We start from the raw sequence: 17228 nt of genomic DNA, 5'->3' as shown, positions 1-17228 counted from the left end.
ATGTGAAAATGCAATGCCCGCAGCCATGACCCTAGATCAAACTGATAAGGAGTCATCTCAAGACAAACTGATTCAAGAACTCATCAAGTGCATTACTCACGGTAAATGGCCAAAGCGTGAAAATTTCGAGACATTCTTCAAGTTAAGCAATGAGCTATCCATTCATACCAACATTGTGTTACGTGGAAACAGAATCGTAATACCACAGGGACTTAGGCCAAGAGTATTACAGATTGCACATGAAACGCATCATGGGATTGTAAAAACAAAGCAAATGCTAAGAGAAAATGTTTATTGGCCTGTAATTGACAGAGAAATAGAAATGTGAATTAGAACTTTTTACCAGTGCCAGTTAGTTTCAAACCCGCCTCAGCAACCTGATATAACACCAACTGACTTACCGGACGCACCCTGGCAAAATGTAGGAATGGATCTCACATAACCATTTCCTGGCGGAGAGTATATTTTTGTTGTGATAGACTACTACTCTTGCTTCCAAGAAATTGAAATCATGAAATCAATTATGAAAATATTTTCCACACATGGACTTCCATCAACAATCAAAACGGACAATGCACCAAATATGATATCTCAAGAACTTGTAAATTTCTTCATAGCAAATAGAATTAAACATCATCGCGTCAAGCAGCAGGATTAGTCGAAAAATTCAACAAATCAATTGCTAAATGCGTAAAAGCTGCCGTCTCTGGAAAGAAAAACTGGAGAACCGAAGTCTACAAATTCCTAACATACAGGACTATCAACATGATCCACATCTGCGATGTTGCTGTTTAACAGAACACTAAGGAACAAACTCCCGCATTTCGAAAAAATGAAAAATGACTGAGATCAGGCGAAGGGTCTCTTCCAAAAAACAGCATATGAAACATTATGCAGACATACGAGCAAATACTCGTATTGAAATATATAAACTTGGACAGGAAGTGCTTATTCTGAATAAAAATTGTGGACTCAAGATGGAAAAATGAGGTCGAGACACAATGACATTTTGAGAAGAAACATTACACAGATCAGATCATTTTATCAAACATAAACTGTCAGTCAGAGAGGTTTACAATAAAAAACAAACTGACCCTTAATCAGACAGTCTGTGTTGAGAAAATTCATGACAGTTTTCAGAAAGTGATTAGTTTAAATTAAAGGATATAAACTCAGTCATTCAGACTCCGGCAGAGAAACAATAACTTTGCACATTTTCTGAGAATGTTTACGATAATCTTAATTTTACAACTTTAGTTGTTGCCACCTGTTATGATTAATTGCTATTGGTAATTTGAATGACATACTATCATTTATCCCGATGATTTTAATGTTTTCTTTTCAGGAATCGTACTAGAATTCATGAACTGTTAGATTTATTGCATATCATCCTTCCCAGAAAAAGGCGGATGTAATGTATTGACTCACTATTGGTCGGCCTGGACTAGCCATTATCTGATAAGGTCCGCCTTACTTCACTTTGTATTATGTTACAGTTGTAGTATCAATTTAGAACAGATTTATAAACGGAATCAAGCAGTCTTATTTCTGAACCCATGCAGTCCTACCACATCGAATATATTACATATGCATATTTACATAAATGGTTTAACAACAACAGCTATGATACCAAGTGACATTTACCCCGTTATACTTTATGTATATTAGTTATCTGCTCTGGTACACCACAGGACAAAACCAAACACATAATTGCTTATCATGATGAAGTCATGCGCTAGAAATGCGTCTATCTGATAAGTGTTTAAATAAATACCATCAAAAACAGCAAAAGTTCCTTTATGGTCATCTGCACATAAAGCTTGTTCATCTGTGAAAGTTAAAAGCAAATCAGGCCAACAGTGTGTGGGGGGGGGGGGGGGGGGGGGGGGGGCATTGGACACAATTTTTTCTATATTCTATATAGCAAAACTGTCAAAGGGCCATAACTGCGGTATAAAAAACGTCACAGCAAATTAAAGTTCATTCCTTTATGGTCATCTGTACATCAAGCCTGATCATCTGTGAAAGATTGAAGCAAATCAGGCTAATAGTGTGGGTAGAGTTGGACGGCGTAGGTACAAATGTACGGACAGCAGATACGCAAAATTGTGGGGGTCATAAAAATGTTGTGAAATTATTTCAACATGTATTTTTAAAATTGCCCTTTTTAACTACAGTGTTCTTTGTAAATATGTATACATTACGTATATACAGGCATACAGTTTATGATTTTGAGGACCTTTCTATATAATTTCATGTCACTGCATTGATTTGAAAGGAAACAGCAATAGTGACGACAATGCACTGCATATTATATTTCTGTCGTTAAAACATACACATATCCTTTCATTTTATGGCAGCAAACATTTATCTATTAACTGATATTCCACCTGTGCAAATTTAGTTAAAGACTTTCTTTCAGTATATTATGTAATTTATCATTATTTTTCAGTAGCATAGCACAGTTATTGAACAGCGATAGATGGATAGCTTCAAGAACGCACTTTTAGTAATACAAACATTTATAAGGTAAGACATTACCATCAGCTGCACGTTTCTTTCTCGCATTTGCAACACAATCCTCTGATATTCGATCAACATCAGATTCAACTCTTGCATTCGTCAAAATAGTTAATCCTGCGTTCTGAAATGTTTGTAACGTTAGTTTGTAAAATTTGATTGTCAGTTGTCAGTCTCTCAAGTATGCATATAAAGTTTAACAAAAAGTAAACGCTGAAATTATTGTGTAAGAGTTTCTGGATCTTCATTCGGAATTTGCAATGATAATACGTAATTATATAACAGTTGCTTACAGGAAACACAGTCTTGCTCCATCAGACAAAACTTAGTCAGTCAAAACGACAAAACTGCCTTGATAATATAGGGAAATTAACAATGGGCGAAAAAACTGAAAACAGTTAGGCCAGGCATTAATTTTTATAATCTAGAGACGTCTTGGCGAGCACCTGGCATATTAAACAAAACCATTATCCCTTACCTCAATGTTTCGATCGAAAAAGCACAGCTTACCTTAAAGACATCTCCGTTGTTCTTTCCGCTACCTTCACCACATCCCAGATCATGTGACTCAAGGACATCAAACATCTGTTTGAAAAGTGATAGTAACTATGGTAACATTAAAGTTGTCAATCTGATATATTTGAAGACACACCTTCAAACATCATTTTTAGGACCCGACTGATTAGTGTTGTACAAGCATAACATTGTATCCTTATATATTATCAACACTTGTGGTTTACTTGTGTCGCTATATTTTCTGATACTTTGAAACCAAGTCCGTTCAATGTAACTGTACAAATGAGTTTCCATCTAATTTGTTAAAACGCTGCTACGGGGTGCAAGTTGTTGCAAATTTCATTAGTTCTCATGAACAGACTCGATCTAGCCGATTCTGCTATAGCTTTGCTTGGTTGAGCGCTATGTTTTAAAAGGATCTTCCCATAAATGGTATCTTTGAGAAAAACTGAAGGATTGTATTAGTAACAAGAATGAAAAGTCTGAAGGGAGTAAATATTTTTATGCAAACGGGATGAAAAGCCTAACATAATAATGAATTATATTGCGAATGGGATACATTTTCATATAATAGAGACTCATATTGCAAACCAATCAAAAACCGCCAACCGTGATGAATGATAATACCGCATACGGGAGGTACAGACTTACCGAGCTAGAACATCAGAACATCAGAACGCTGAGGACCAAACTAAATAAAAAAATCTCTGAATTTATGAGTGTTGTCGAAGTGTCTATGTAACCCTTTTTGTACTTATAAGGATTTAGTTATTTAATTCAAACACTTCTTCAACAGTCTACAAGTTTATTTTTTCTGTCCTTAACAATAACCGTCGTAAATAAATTGTTTTTGAATTGAATAAAACAGATCTCTAGAATTTCCTCTAATAATTTTAAATAATCATTTTAATAGAAACGACACAAAGAAATTATTTCGCCAAAACAAAAATTTCTGAAAGTAAGTGCGCGATGTCGAAGTTTTAAATTTTCAAAGTAAGTAAGAATAGCAAGATGCTAAGCCCTTTTATTAGTATCCCAGGCCACATGGGCGAGATTGACCAGTATCGTGTTCAACCATAACACTTTAATAGATCAGGTGACTTTTTACAGATCTCACTATGGTGGAAACTTAAAGATTTTCTGACGTGGCCTTTAAGTTTGGATACACCCTAAAATTCAGTTATGAAACAACAAAACAATTAAGCTAATTACAACATGTCGTATAATGGCCTTAGGATATGGTCATCTCTTCGTGATTAGTGTTTGAAGATTTTTGAACTGATCAATTAACTAAAGAGCCCTTATGGTCATACAGAATATTTACAATAGGAATCATTAAACGTTTTTAAACTAGCTGACGGGAGTGGACTGTTAATTAACAGAGTGGTCGGTGCTTATCCAAACAATAGAGTTATTATTATGATTTTTATAAGATGGGAAACTAATGACCGCCCTTTCAATTAACCCATTGTAGATGTAGATTCAAATTAATGATGGTAAGGATTGTCTAAAGTGACGAGTATATTCACGCAGTACTGCTCTTGTGTTACATCTATTGTTATTGATATTGCAAGCAAAAGCTACGCAAAGCGGGGCATTATACGCTTGAAGTTCAGGTTCAGAGGAGGAGGAATAAAACTTAAGAATTTTATGTGTGTCAGAGAGGGGTTGAAATGTGGTCGTGCGTAGGGGTTGGGGTGTTAATATTTTTGCGCGACAGCGGTGATAAAATACTGAGGCACATGAAACTTAAAATGATTTTCCTGTTTTTCTCCTTTGTAGGGGTGGGATTGCAGTGTTCATGTGTGTGTGGGGGCGGGGGGGGGGGGGGAGGGGAGCGCGGAGGGAGGTACTTTGTTTGTGTAATATTGAACTCGTCAAATCACCTAATCACCCAAATTTTAAGTTTAAAATGTCAATACCCTGAATAGTGTCTGAGTTCGGACACTACATACGAAGAATATATTTGGCTTTTGAGCTCAATTTGTGACTCTTACAATTGACCTTCCAACCAGGTTTATGCTCTGTCTACCTACATGCAATGTTTGAATGTTGTTAGGTTATGCTCTAGACACAAAATATGATGGACAGATTTAACAGTGCTAATCTTGACCTTTTCCTTTCCGACCTGTTTTTTATGTTGTGTGGATGGGTGAGATTTAATGTATTAATGTAGATTACTGCACACCTCATATAACCTCTTCACCACCCAACTATATTCCAACCTTTGGAAGTACACCCTAGACAAAAAAAAGATCAGCTGATTGACATATTTGACCTACAGAACTGATTTATGTTCTTTGCATACTATCTTTGCGCAACCTACCTATATGCCAAGACTTAAGTCAAAATATTGAATGAACACAAAATACGAAGGACAAATTTGACCTTGAAATCCATTCGTTAGCTGGGGTTTTTTTTCTATTTTATTTCGGTCTGGCCCATACTCTTTTCTAAAGCGTGCATATAAAAAGTTTCTAATAAAAAACCCATTTAACATCTTATAGCTTTGACCATGGCTCAAAACAAGTGGGATTGTGGTGAATACTTAAGGACAACAAAACTTTGATCATTTGTGCCGTTTTAACCTTGATAACAACTCTATGGATTCTGTGCAATGTGATAAATATTGCTAGCAATGTTTATCAAATAAAAAAAAATTCTTCATCAGAATTTTCAAATGTTTCTTTCTAGATACAAAAAAAAATGTTATATTTTGTTGTTCCTTACGGTGGCATAGAGGGGACATAGGAAAAGTGATCGCTATCACGTGCGAACGTGATAATAAAATATTTCCTATGCGAACGTGATAGCTATCACGTGTGAACGTGTTAGCTACCACGTGCGAACGTGATAGTCATCACGTGCGCACGTGATAAATAAAATATTTCCTATGTCCCTTCTATGCCACCGTAGTTCCTCGCTTGCGTTCGCAACAAATATGTAAATCTAATAGGTAAATATTTTGGTTCGCCTCTCTTTTTTAGGATGTACCTGCACACAGATAATAAAAGTTTTAGTTCCAAATTGTCTTATTATTATATTAATAAGATAATTTTTTACCATATCAAATAATAAAAATTGAAAGAAGGCCCTTTGGAAGCATAGAACTCAAACAACGTAAATAATAGCAGACTCCGTTTCACTGAGCCTGTTCATGAGAGGTAAAAACATATGCAACACTCCACACGGGACCCTAGCATCACCTGAAGCATGCTATCAAACACAGACATAAAAATATTCTTGTCTGACACACATGCGGAATGTGTTGAAAAGACCTTCATGACTGAGGACCACATCGATGAACTGGACGAAACGTATGACGAAATGAAGGAAAATATTGCTGAACGGAAATATGTGACAGTTAGCATGTAAGTAGGAAAATATTTCAGTATTGTGGTGTGTGTGTGTGTATCTCGTCTATACTGAATTACTATACATACAGAATTAATTACACCCGGTCCAACAGTGCTGTTAGTCTTAACTTTTTCACTATTGTTTTTAACAAGTCAGTCTATTGTTTTTTTACAAATGAAGTTATAGATAGGGAAAAGGTATTTCTGTTAACAAGCTGATAGTCAGATAGTCAATATTAGGATAGAGAATCAATTACCTTTCATTTCGTCATTGAGACACCAACTATAAATACATATAAAAAAGAAGGCCGCGATATCCTCTACACAATGCAACATACCCAATATATAAGCGTTAGGCCTTTATGTTCTAACCACTATGCTATGCTACATTAAAATATCTAAACTGTATGTCCTCGTGTCTATGTTCAGTTTTTCCTATATTTATGATAATGGCTACATAAATGGGGGGATGGGGGCAAATTTTTACCCCAAGAACATTATTTGAAAAATAATACATAGAGGCTTACTACACAATGTTATATGCCAAATATCTAAGCTCTTAGCCTTCGGGGTTTAGAAAAGAATATTTTTAAAGTTGTTATAATGTTGGTTAACACGCAAACAAGATTAGTTAAAGAACAGAATTCTTTGAACTGTAGTAGTGAGCCATGAAACGAAAATCCAGGCCAAGATTCGCCAATCTCAGCCAAAAGGTTTCAGATGAGATGTTTGAACAAGAGCTCGTCGAACACGAAATGCCCCCCTTGATGCATTTAGTAATTGCACAAGGAACAGAAATTATATGCTCACTGTAAGCAAAAGTTCTACCATTCTGGTTTAATCTGACTTTGACCTTTAACCTAATAAGAGATTACAAAGTGATACTGGTGCCATCCACTGAGCCATTTTTGAATGTTCCAAATTTCGAGACTAGCTCAAGGTCAAAATCAAGGTCAAATTTCATTTTGATACAATATAATGTGTATGTGGTCCAAATTTGAAAGCTGTGGCTTGAGAAATGTTAAAGTAGGTCACTAGATCAATATCAAAGTCAAAGTTCATTTCGGTGGACAGAAATATGCAAGTGCCTCAAAATTTGGAGGCTGTAGCTTGAGAAATGTGAAAGTAGGTCCAAATCTGAAGTCTGTACAATCAGAAATGTGAAAGTAGGTCACTAGGTCAATCTCAAGATCAAAGTTCATTTCGGTACACAAAACTATGCATGTGGTCCAAATTTGAAGCCTGTACCTTCAAAAATGTGAAAGTAGGTCACTAGGTCAATTTCAAGGTCAAATTTTTTTTGGTACACAAAACTATGCATGTGGACTAAATTTGAAGGCTGTAGCTTGAGAAATGTGAAAGAAGGTCACTAGGTCAAAATCAAGGTCAAATTTCATTTCGGAATACAAAACTTTGCATGTGGTCCAAATTTGAAGCCTGTACCTTCAAAAAAGTGAAAGTAGGTCACTAGGTCAATGTCAAGGTCAAAATTTTTTTCGGTGCACAAAACTATGCATGTGGTCCAAATTTGAAGGCTGTAGCTACAGAAATGTGAAAGTAGGTCACTAGGTCAAAAACAAGGTCAACTCATGTCAAGGTTCATCTTACCACTCAAAACCATACATGTGGTCAAAATTTAAATGTTGTAGGTTATTGACAAGAAGATTTTAACAGCTTTTCCCTATATAAGTCTATATGAACCATGTGACCCCCAGGGCGGGGTCATATTTGACCCTAGGGGGATAATTTGAACAAACTTGGTAGAGAATCACTAGATGATGCTGCATTACAAAATATCAAAGCCCTAGTCTTTGTGGTTTGAACAAGAAGATTTTCAAAGTTTTTCCCTATATAAGTCTATGTAAACCATGTGACCCCCGGGGCGGGGCCATATTTTACCCTAGGGGGATAATTTGAACAAACTTAGTTGAAGCCCTTTAGATGATGTCACATACAAATTATCAAAGCCCTAGGCCCTGTGGTTTTGGACAGGAGGTTTTTCAAAGTTTTTCCTTATATAAGTCTATATAAACCATGTGACCCCCGGGGCAGGGCCATATTAGATCCCAGGGCAATAATTTGAATCATCTTGGTAGTGGACCACTAGATGATAATACATACTAAATTTCAAAGCCCTAGGCTCTGTGGTTTTAGACAAGAAGATCAGAAACTGCTTTAACTGTTCCTGGCCAATGTGACCTTGACCTTTGACCTAATGACCTCAAAATCAATAGAGGTCATCTGCTGATCATGACCAACCTAACTATCAATTTTCCTGACACTAGGCCCAAGCGTTCTTGAGTTACTGCCCGGAAACCATTTTACTGTTCCTGGTCAATGTGACCTTGACCTTTAACATATTGACCTCAAAATCAATAGGGGTCATCGGCTGGTCATGACCAACCTCCCTATCAACTTTTGTGACCCTAGGCCTATGCGTTCTTGAGTTATCATCCGGAAACCGTTTAACTGTTCAGGGTCACTGTGACCTTGACCTTTAACATATTGACCTCAAAATCAATAGGGGTCATCTGCTGGTCATGACCAAACTCCCTATCAATTTTCATGATCCTAGGCCTAAGCGTTCTTGAGTTATCATCCGGAAACCGTTTTACTATTCAGGGTCACTGTGACCTTGACCTTTAACGTGTTGACCTCAAAATCAATAGGGATCATCTGCTGGTGATGACCAACCTCCCTATCAAATTTCATGATCCTAGGCCCAAGAGTTCTTGAGTTATCATCCGGAAACCGTTTTACTATTCAGGGTCACTGTGACCTTGACCTTTGATATACCGATCTCAAAATCAATAGGGGTCATCTGCTGGTGATGACCAACCTCCCTATCAACTTTCATGATCCTAGGCCCAAGCGTTCTTGAGTTATCATCCGGAAACTGACTGGTCTACATTCCGACCGACCGACCGACATCTGCAAAACAATATACCCCACCTTCTTCGAAGGGGGGCATAATAAAATTATTCGTACTTCACGAAGGACAACGGCTGTTCGGTGGGGAGGGGGTTCGGGGGCTTTGCAGGCAGTCCATCTATACTAACCGTTTACCTTAAGCTAAAAAGACACTGTTTAGGTTGAGAAGAATAAGAATCTGCAAATTCACATTTACCATAAACAAATAGTTATGTTTTCAGTAGGGTCTTACTTATACAAAACAAACAAACTTATCAGAGCTTACCTTATTCTTTCTCAAGACATTTTTGTCGTTAAGTAATAACAAAGCTTTATCCATTGCATTCAGACCAACCCACGTGTAAGGTGTACCAGTAATGGTTAGTTCTCCTCCTGCTCCAGGTAGAACTTCAGATAGATGTGGTGTTAATGTCAGCTTTAAAAAGAAATTACTTCTTCACTAGAAAATAATACGTTAGTTTTCGCAGAAAACTCAACATTTGTATAAAATCGTTTACTTTATGAGCAGTATTGCACAAATTTTCAATGTGAAATTTACGGTTACGTTATACGCCTGAATTCGTTTCTCCCGCTACTTTTATTTACAAGAACTAGCATCCCAAGTGCCAATACAGGCCAAGTGACAATATATGCCAAGAGCCATTATAGGTCAAGTGCAAATATAGACAAAGTGCCAATATAGGCTTAGGAGTGAAAAGAAAAAATGTAAGGCATGCCATTGCTTTTTAATGAGTTGTTAAAACAGAATAACGTGTACTCAGTCATTTAATCATATGAGATGTCTTTTCAAAGGGACGACTTCGGGTAATTATAAAGCGACTTAAATTGACGTCACACATCCCTGTCCGGCGACCGGTTTTTCGTGCCCGCATCTGGTTATTGACCTGGGTTCAAAGATTCAGTCAAATACACTTTTGCTTATCATAGTAAGGCAAATACATGTACTATCCGCGCGCTTAATTCACTGGCGCCAAGCCAGAAAGAAAATGCCATTTTTATGTTATACCCCATCCCCTGGTATATTGTTAGAACCATTGTCACGAACAAGAAAAAGCATCATAGATTTCTCACATAAAACGCGCAGTTCGATGAATAGGTACCAAACATATTGAACAAGCGATATTTTATCTTCCATCGTGCACCAGTCATTTTGTCTCAATATTTCATATTTCAGAGATACTCCGCATATTTTATGCTTTCTTCAATGTTATGTGAACTTTACTAAGGCATAAAAATTGATCGTTTCCGGTAACATGCTAATAAAGTTAGGATAGATGGTCGGTAATTGTTTTGAATATCTTTTTATTAAGTGGGACTTTTCGGAAATCATTTTTGTGTCAAAAATGAATACAAATAAGGGGATTATGCCTTTAGAGAAAGTCTCTGATCGTTTTTAACGCATAAAAGTGCAGTTTTGCAACTTTTTGTTTAAAAAAAATGATAAAAAAAAATTCTCCATGGCCATAACAACATTTAGGGTCGGGCCAGGGCAGGTCAGAAAACAAAAAACTTGTATCCCAAATGAACATCCGGTCTAGAGGTCACAGCGGTGTGCACATGTTGTGTCAAATGTAAACAAACAAAAACAGAATGCAAAATGTTCACAGTTATATAGCAAAACTCGCAATGATGAATGAAATTCATCTTAAAACTGATCTTGCATTTGAAGTCATACATTGGTACATATTTGTATTATTTATATAATTCACGTTGCACTTTATCGTAACCTTTTAGCGTACACGTGTAGTTAAACGAAGGCTGACATATATTTTCACTTCAGCCAATCAGAATAATATTGTAATCTAGACGGAACTACATGACGGAAGTTCATCCAATTTTTTCTGTAACGTTCATGAAACTATAAAATCTATGTGTTGTTTCTCTGAGATAAGAAAAATGGAAGCAATGTTACTAGTAACAAGATGGAAAATGAATTATCACTTATTCAATATCTATGGTACATATTTACTGATTATCTAAGCACAGTATATTGAGATTAAGACGGAACTTTGTTACTTACATCATCGCCTCTACATTTTGGGTCGACCTCAATTTTGATAGAGTCTGCAACAACTTTATCAGTTCCTTCATCTACATAGAAGACCAGTAGCCTGGCAGTAGGGTTGATTAGTTTCTGAAGGTCTTCTTTGATCTGTTCACTAACTTTGTTGCTAGGGGGCTTGAAAACTGTATGTACTACCTTACCTCTAGACACAATCTAGAAACGAAAAAACAAATTGAGTTTTAGTTTGCACCCTTGAGAGAGATACTTTTAACTACATTTTGAGGGCTGAGCTTGAAACCATTGCAAATTACGTAAAAGTTACAATAATTTCGCACTCGATTTAATTTACTCTCTGGAAAAAAAATAGTTGGAAATATGACGTAAAATTTTTTCCGACACATTTAAGAATTGATATTATTTATCACTGAGATTAAGTAGACAGGTCTTTATTAAAAGGTTGACTGTATCTCACTTATGAACTTTGGCGATGTACAATGTAGGCGCCTATTGAAAAATCAATAAACCACCATTTGCTAAGCACGTGTTGTTCTAATTTTCTCACATAACAAAAATTTACATAATAAACCGTTTTACTTACAGGACTTTAAATTTACGATGCTATGAACACTTATAATTTTTCTTTAAAAGTCAGCGAATTCAAATTCTGTAGAGTTTGACATTTTTTATGTACAAAACTAACATAATGTTCTTTACCAAAAATAACATCCCCGTGTACCCAGATCTAGCATTGCCTGATGCATCTAGCTGTATATTTGTAAATGCTTTCATCAACATTATATCGTCGTCCTGAAATACAATTTATAAGCATGTACTTTGTATAACAATTGGCAGATACGCAGGTATAATGTTTCCTCTTCGTTATAAAAAAGATTGACATGTACCTTATATAATGACTGGTAGATACATAAGTCTACTGCATCTTTTGAACACATCTGTATTACTTTAAGTGAAGGAAGTATTACCAAGATACATTGGTTGGAGCCCATTAGGGCAAGATTCTACTGATGCTATCACAAGAAACAATCATGCGTTAACGCTGTTCTAGCATCAACGTGTATAATGCTAAAATGATAAGTATTACGTTGACCAGCGTTATGAAATCGCATCATACGCATGCAAACATCGACGTGTTCTGGTGACGTTGACAACATTTCCTTTTACGTTTTCCTTGGGTGGCGCATATGGAAAGTCATAAATAAACGAATGAATTGTATGACTATGTGAAAATACCTATAAAATATTACCGAATACAAACATGATTGCTCCGTGCATGTCAAAGTTTTTGTCCGGACGAACGTACGCACTGACGCACATACAAATACCGAATAGCCTCATTGGCGACTACTTCGAGTTCACTTCAAGCTGGCATGACAATTAAAAGCAAACATTAAGAACAACAAAAGCATGACTGTGATATATGCTTTTGCAGAGAAGAACACCATTACGGACCACCATTAACGACTCGAACACCATTAACCGCCTGAAAAGATAGGTTAGAAAGAGTCCTCCACCTGTTCTATCAGACACAGTCAAACAGGAAAGCGGACAGGAAAAATTAAATCATTTGACTTGTAAGTGTGATATCAAACTTCCAGCTTTTGGTCCGGTCTTAACGATGATTTGTGCAAAAGTTATCTTAATATAAAACATTACTGACCGTAAACAAAAATCATTTAAAATAACTGACCATTAAACTTAAACTTTTGGTCCGGGTTTTCGATGATTGTGTACAAAGTTATCTGAATATAAAATTTGACTGACCGAAAACAAGATCATCTAAATTGACTGACCATTATGTGTGACACTGACCTTTAAGCTAGTGGTCTAAATTTCAAAAGCAACATGTTGCCTCATTATTGTAAATATTTCTGATCAGCTACTTAAAATGCTCTTTATACATTTGTTGGTTTGATATGAAAAACCTACGAACAAAACGCAAACATATAATCCTACTAAAACGCATTATGCAATGGATAAATTTAATTAACAGTCCATTCTAACCCAACCCGATTTGTGTCCCTTCTATAAAATGTAGACTAAAACTTGTGTTAACGCATGCAATGTTTCCGTGTCACAGCAATTGCGTCATGGGCATTAGCGTCAAACAGAATGAGTGTTTGTCTTTCAAAGATTCGAATTATAATGCACCCTTGATATCCAAGTCCTTCGCATTTGAACTCAACTGATTTTATTCAATGACAAATCTTTGCTTTGGATATATTATCTCTTAAATGATTTACATTAAACATAACATCACTATTATCTGTTTATCTGTCCAAATGTGTAAAATGGAAAAAGGAACTTGACCTTAAACACAATAGAGCTAAAACATCAATAATAACAGATTTTGGAATACATGTATTAAAAAAAAATGAATTTCTAATTTCCTAGGAAGAGAGCCTTGTCATCGTTTAATAGCAGCCATCGTAGTCATTTCTCTAGCTAGCGCAATAATAAATGATTAATAAGTGAATACAAATCTAACTTAAATGTAGAAACTTACAGTAATTATACGTTCAACTTGTATCTGATTTTTATCATCGTACGCAGTGACTTCAAGAACTTCACTCATTTGGACAGCATTTGGACCTAAAACCTGCAAAAATAAACGCCTTTTACAACATAGACGGTAAAGAAAAATGAATTTAAACTTATTGCAGTGTTAACATAACAAAATAAATGAAAAACTAAAGTTAAGCAGATAAAACAAACAGAAATTCTCAATTTTTCAAATAACATCTAAAAGGCTAGCTTTATAATGTGAAAAGTATATAGCATAAGCTAAATCAGAAACTACATTAAGGTGTAGGGGAGCAAAGCTCAAATGCATATGATTACATACCTTAAACTTAAGAATTTTCGAGTTTGGTGTAGAAACAATGGCTAGTGCCTGCCCTCTGTCGTCCGTTGTCGTTTCTTTTTCTTCTAATACCTGATCAGAGTCATCCAATTTCTGAACTTTAATTTTCTCACCAGAAGCTGGCTGTTTGTTTGGAGTAAACACATCCACCTGCAGAAAAAAGGTATCTAACTCTTTCTTAAATGAGCTGCGCCATGAGAAAACCAACATAATGGGTTTGCGACCAGCATGGATCCAGACCAGCCTGCGCATCCGCGCAGTCTGGTCAGGATCCATGCTGTTCGCTAAAGGTTTCTTTAATTGCAATAGGCTTTGAAAGCGAACAGCATGGATCCTGACCAGACTTCGCGGATGCGCAGGCTGGTCTGGATCCATGCTGGTCGCAAACCCATTATGTTGGTTTTCTCATGGCACGGCTCAAATGTATAAAACCAACTAAAAGACCAATCAGCATTGGAAACCTACTTTAGTTATCTTACTAAATTGTTTGCAAAGTAGGGGCTAATAAGTTATATCTTGCGATCGTACAGGCCCCGGTCAAGTACTACGGCCGCAACAGTGTTCAACACAGTGACATAAGAGTGTTGGTCAATCAGTCATTCTAAACATCGCAGACACATGAAACAAAAGGGTCATGTTGACTCTTGATCGCTCACCTGATTAATATGAGCTACATGTTTCAAATGTCAAACTGATGCTAAAATATTAAGGAAGTAGGTCAGTAGGTCACATTCAAGTCTGGTTTTTGTTTGTTTTTTTGTTTTTTTGTTTAACACGCCGTTTTTCAACATTTCAGCAGTATTTCAGTTATGTAACGGCGGGCACTTAACCTAACCAGTGTTCCTGGATTCTGTACCAGTACAAACCTGTTCTCCGCAAGTAGCTGCCAACTTCTCCACAAGAATCAGTGGTGGAGGACGAATGATTTAAGACACAATGTCTTTTATCAAATCGTCACGGAGAACACACGCCTCGCCCAAAGCTCGAACTCGCGACCCCGCAATCCGTAGATCTGCGCTCTCCCTATTGATCTAAGCGGGCGGGCCATTCAAGGCTGTATCTTAGAAAACAAGAATGTTTGTCAGCAGATCACATTCATTGTCACTGAAAGTCAGTTATAAGATTGGTGTGCTAAAGTGTACATGTCATAAAAAGTTCAAGGCTGTATCTTAAACAAAACAAGAAAGTAGGTCAGTAGGTCAGATTCATGGTCACTGAATGTCAGTTTTAAAAACGGTGTGCTAAACTGTACATGTCATCCAAATTTCAAGGCTGTATCTTAAAAAAAAAAACAAGAAAAAAGGTCAGTAGATCAAGGTCACAGTCAAGTGATCCGAAATCGCTTGGGGCCATCAGGTAATTATGATTAAACAGTCTAGGAAATATGATCTGATATTTTTAAGCATTTTTCCCATATAACTCATATGACAAGTGACACCCTGGGTGGGACCTCTTTTCACCCCAGGGGCATAATTTGGACAATCTTTATAGAGATCCATTAGGCAATGCTACATGCCAAATATCAAAGGCCTAGGCCTTGAACTTTCAAACAAGATCTTTAATTTTTTTCCTATATAAGTCTATGTTAAACTTGGTACCCCCAGGACAGGGCCTCTTTACATCCCAGGGGCATAACTTGAACAATTTTGGTAGAGAAATACTAGGAAAGGTAACATACCAAATATCAAAAGCCTAGGCCTTGCAGTTTCAGGCAAGAACATCTCTAACAAAAATTCTATAAAATATAAGTCTATGTAAAACTTTAGATCCCCCGGGGCAGGGCCTCTTTTCACTCAGGGGGCATAATTTGAATAATGTTGGTAGAGGACCACAAGGCAATGCAAAATTCCAAATATCAAAAGAAAAGGCCTTGCAGTTTCAAACAAGAAGATTTTTAAAGTTTTTTCCTATATACGTCTATTTTAAAATTGAGACCCCATGGAGCAGGGCCCTTTTCCACCCCAGGGGCATAATTTAAACAATTTTGGTAGAGGACCACAAGGCAATGTAAATTACCAAATATCAAAAGCAAAGGCCTTGCAGTTTCAGACAAGAAGATTTTTTAAAGTTTTTTTTCCTATATAAGTCTATGTAAAACTTGAGACCCCCCGGGGCAGGACCTCTTTTCACCCAAGGGGCATAATTTGAACAATTTTGGTAGTGAACTACAAGGCAATGTTACATACAAAATATCAAAGGCTTTAGAAAAGAATACTTTTTTCCTATATAAGTCTATGTAAAACTTGTGACCCCCGGGGCGGGGCTTCGTTTCACCCAAGGGACACAATTTGAACAATCTTGATAGAGGATTATGAGATGATGTCAGGTGCCAAATATCAAGGCTCTACGTCTTGAGGTTTTGAACAAGAAGATTTTTAAAGTTTTTCCTTTCGGTTGCCATGGCAAACAGAGTTCTGCATGGAATTCAATTCTTTGAACATTTTTAAAGGGGCCATCCAAGAATCCTGTGAAGTTTGGTGTAATCCTGCCCAGTGGTTTTCTAGGAGAAGTTTTTTCAGAAAATGTTCACGGACGCACGACGGACACAAAAGCTCACCATGAGCATTTGGCTCAAGTACCTCACCATGAACCTTTGGCTCAAGTGACCTAACTAAGGACCCCAGGGGCGGGCCTCCTTATACAAACGTTTTACTTTTCTGATACCAAATATCAAAAGCAAAGGCCTTGCAGTTTCAGACAAGAAGATTTTGAATGTTTTTTCCTTAAGTCTATGGAAAACTTGAGACCCCCAGGGCAAGGCCTCTTTTCACCCAAGGAGCATAATTTGAACAATCTTGGTAGAGGAACACAAGGCAATGCTTCATACCAAATATCAAAAACAAAGGTCTTGTTGTTTCAGACAAAACGATTTTTAAAGTTTTTATCTTAAGTCTATGTAAAACTTGAGACCCTCCCCCACCCCTGGGCAAGGCCTCTTTTTCACCCCAGGGGCAAAAATTTGAACAGTCTTGGTAGAGGAACACAAGGCAGTGCTTCATACCAAATATCAAAGGCCTAG

General features: G+C 36.8%; 1 protein-coding gene across 1 annotated transcript in view; it reads right to left on the bottom strand.

Moving 5' to 3' along the window:
- LOC123531058 (venom factor-like) overlaps positions 1-17228 on the bottom strand; it is a 142641-nt gene that overhangs the window by 92420 nt on the left and 32993 nt on the right. The window contains exons 11-17 of the mRNA XM_053517587.1: positions 14192-14359; positions 13853-13945; positions 12043-12135; positions 11344-11541; positions 9589-9738; positions 3031-3105; positions 2542-2644 (exon numbers count right to left, since the gene is read on the bottom strand). Of these exons, the coding sequence (XP_053373562.1) occupies positions 2542-2644; positions 3031-3105; positions 9589-9738; positions 11344-11541; positions 12043-12135; positions 13853-13945; positions 14192-14359 (880 nt within the window). The remainder of the gene's footprint in view (positions 1-2541; positions 2645-3030; positions 3106-9588; positions 9739-11343; positions 11542-12042; positions 12136-13852; positions 13946-14191; positions 14360-17228) is intronic.

This window comes from Mercenaria mercenaria, chromosome 11 (assembly GCF_021730395.1).
Source record: "Mercenaria mercenaria strain notata chromosome 11, MADL_Memer_1, whole genome shotgun sequence".
NCBI lineage: Eukaryota > Metazoa > Mollusca > Bivalvia > Venerida > Veneridae > Mercenaria > Mercenaria mercenaria.
The sequence above is the reverse complement of the archived record's forward strand: the minus strand, read 5'-3'. Positions and strand labels throughout refer to the sequence as shown.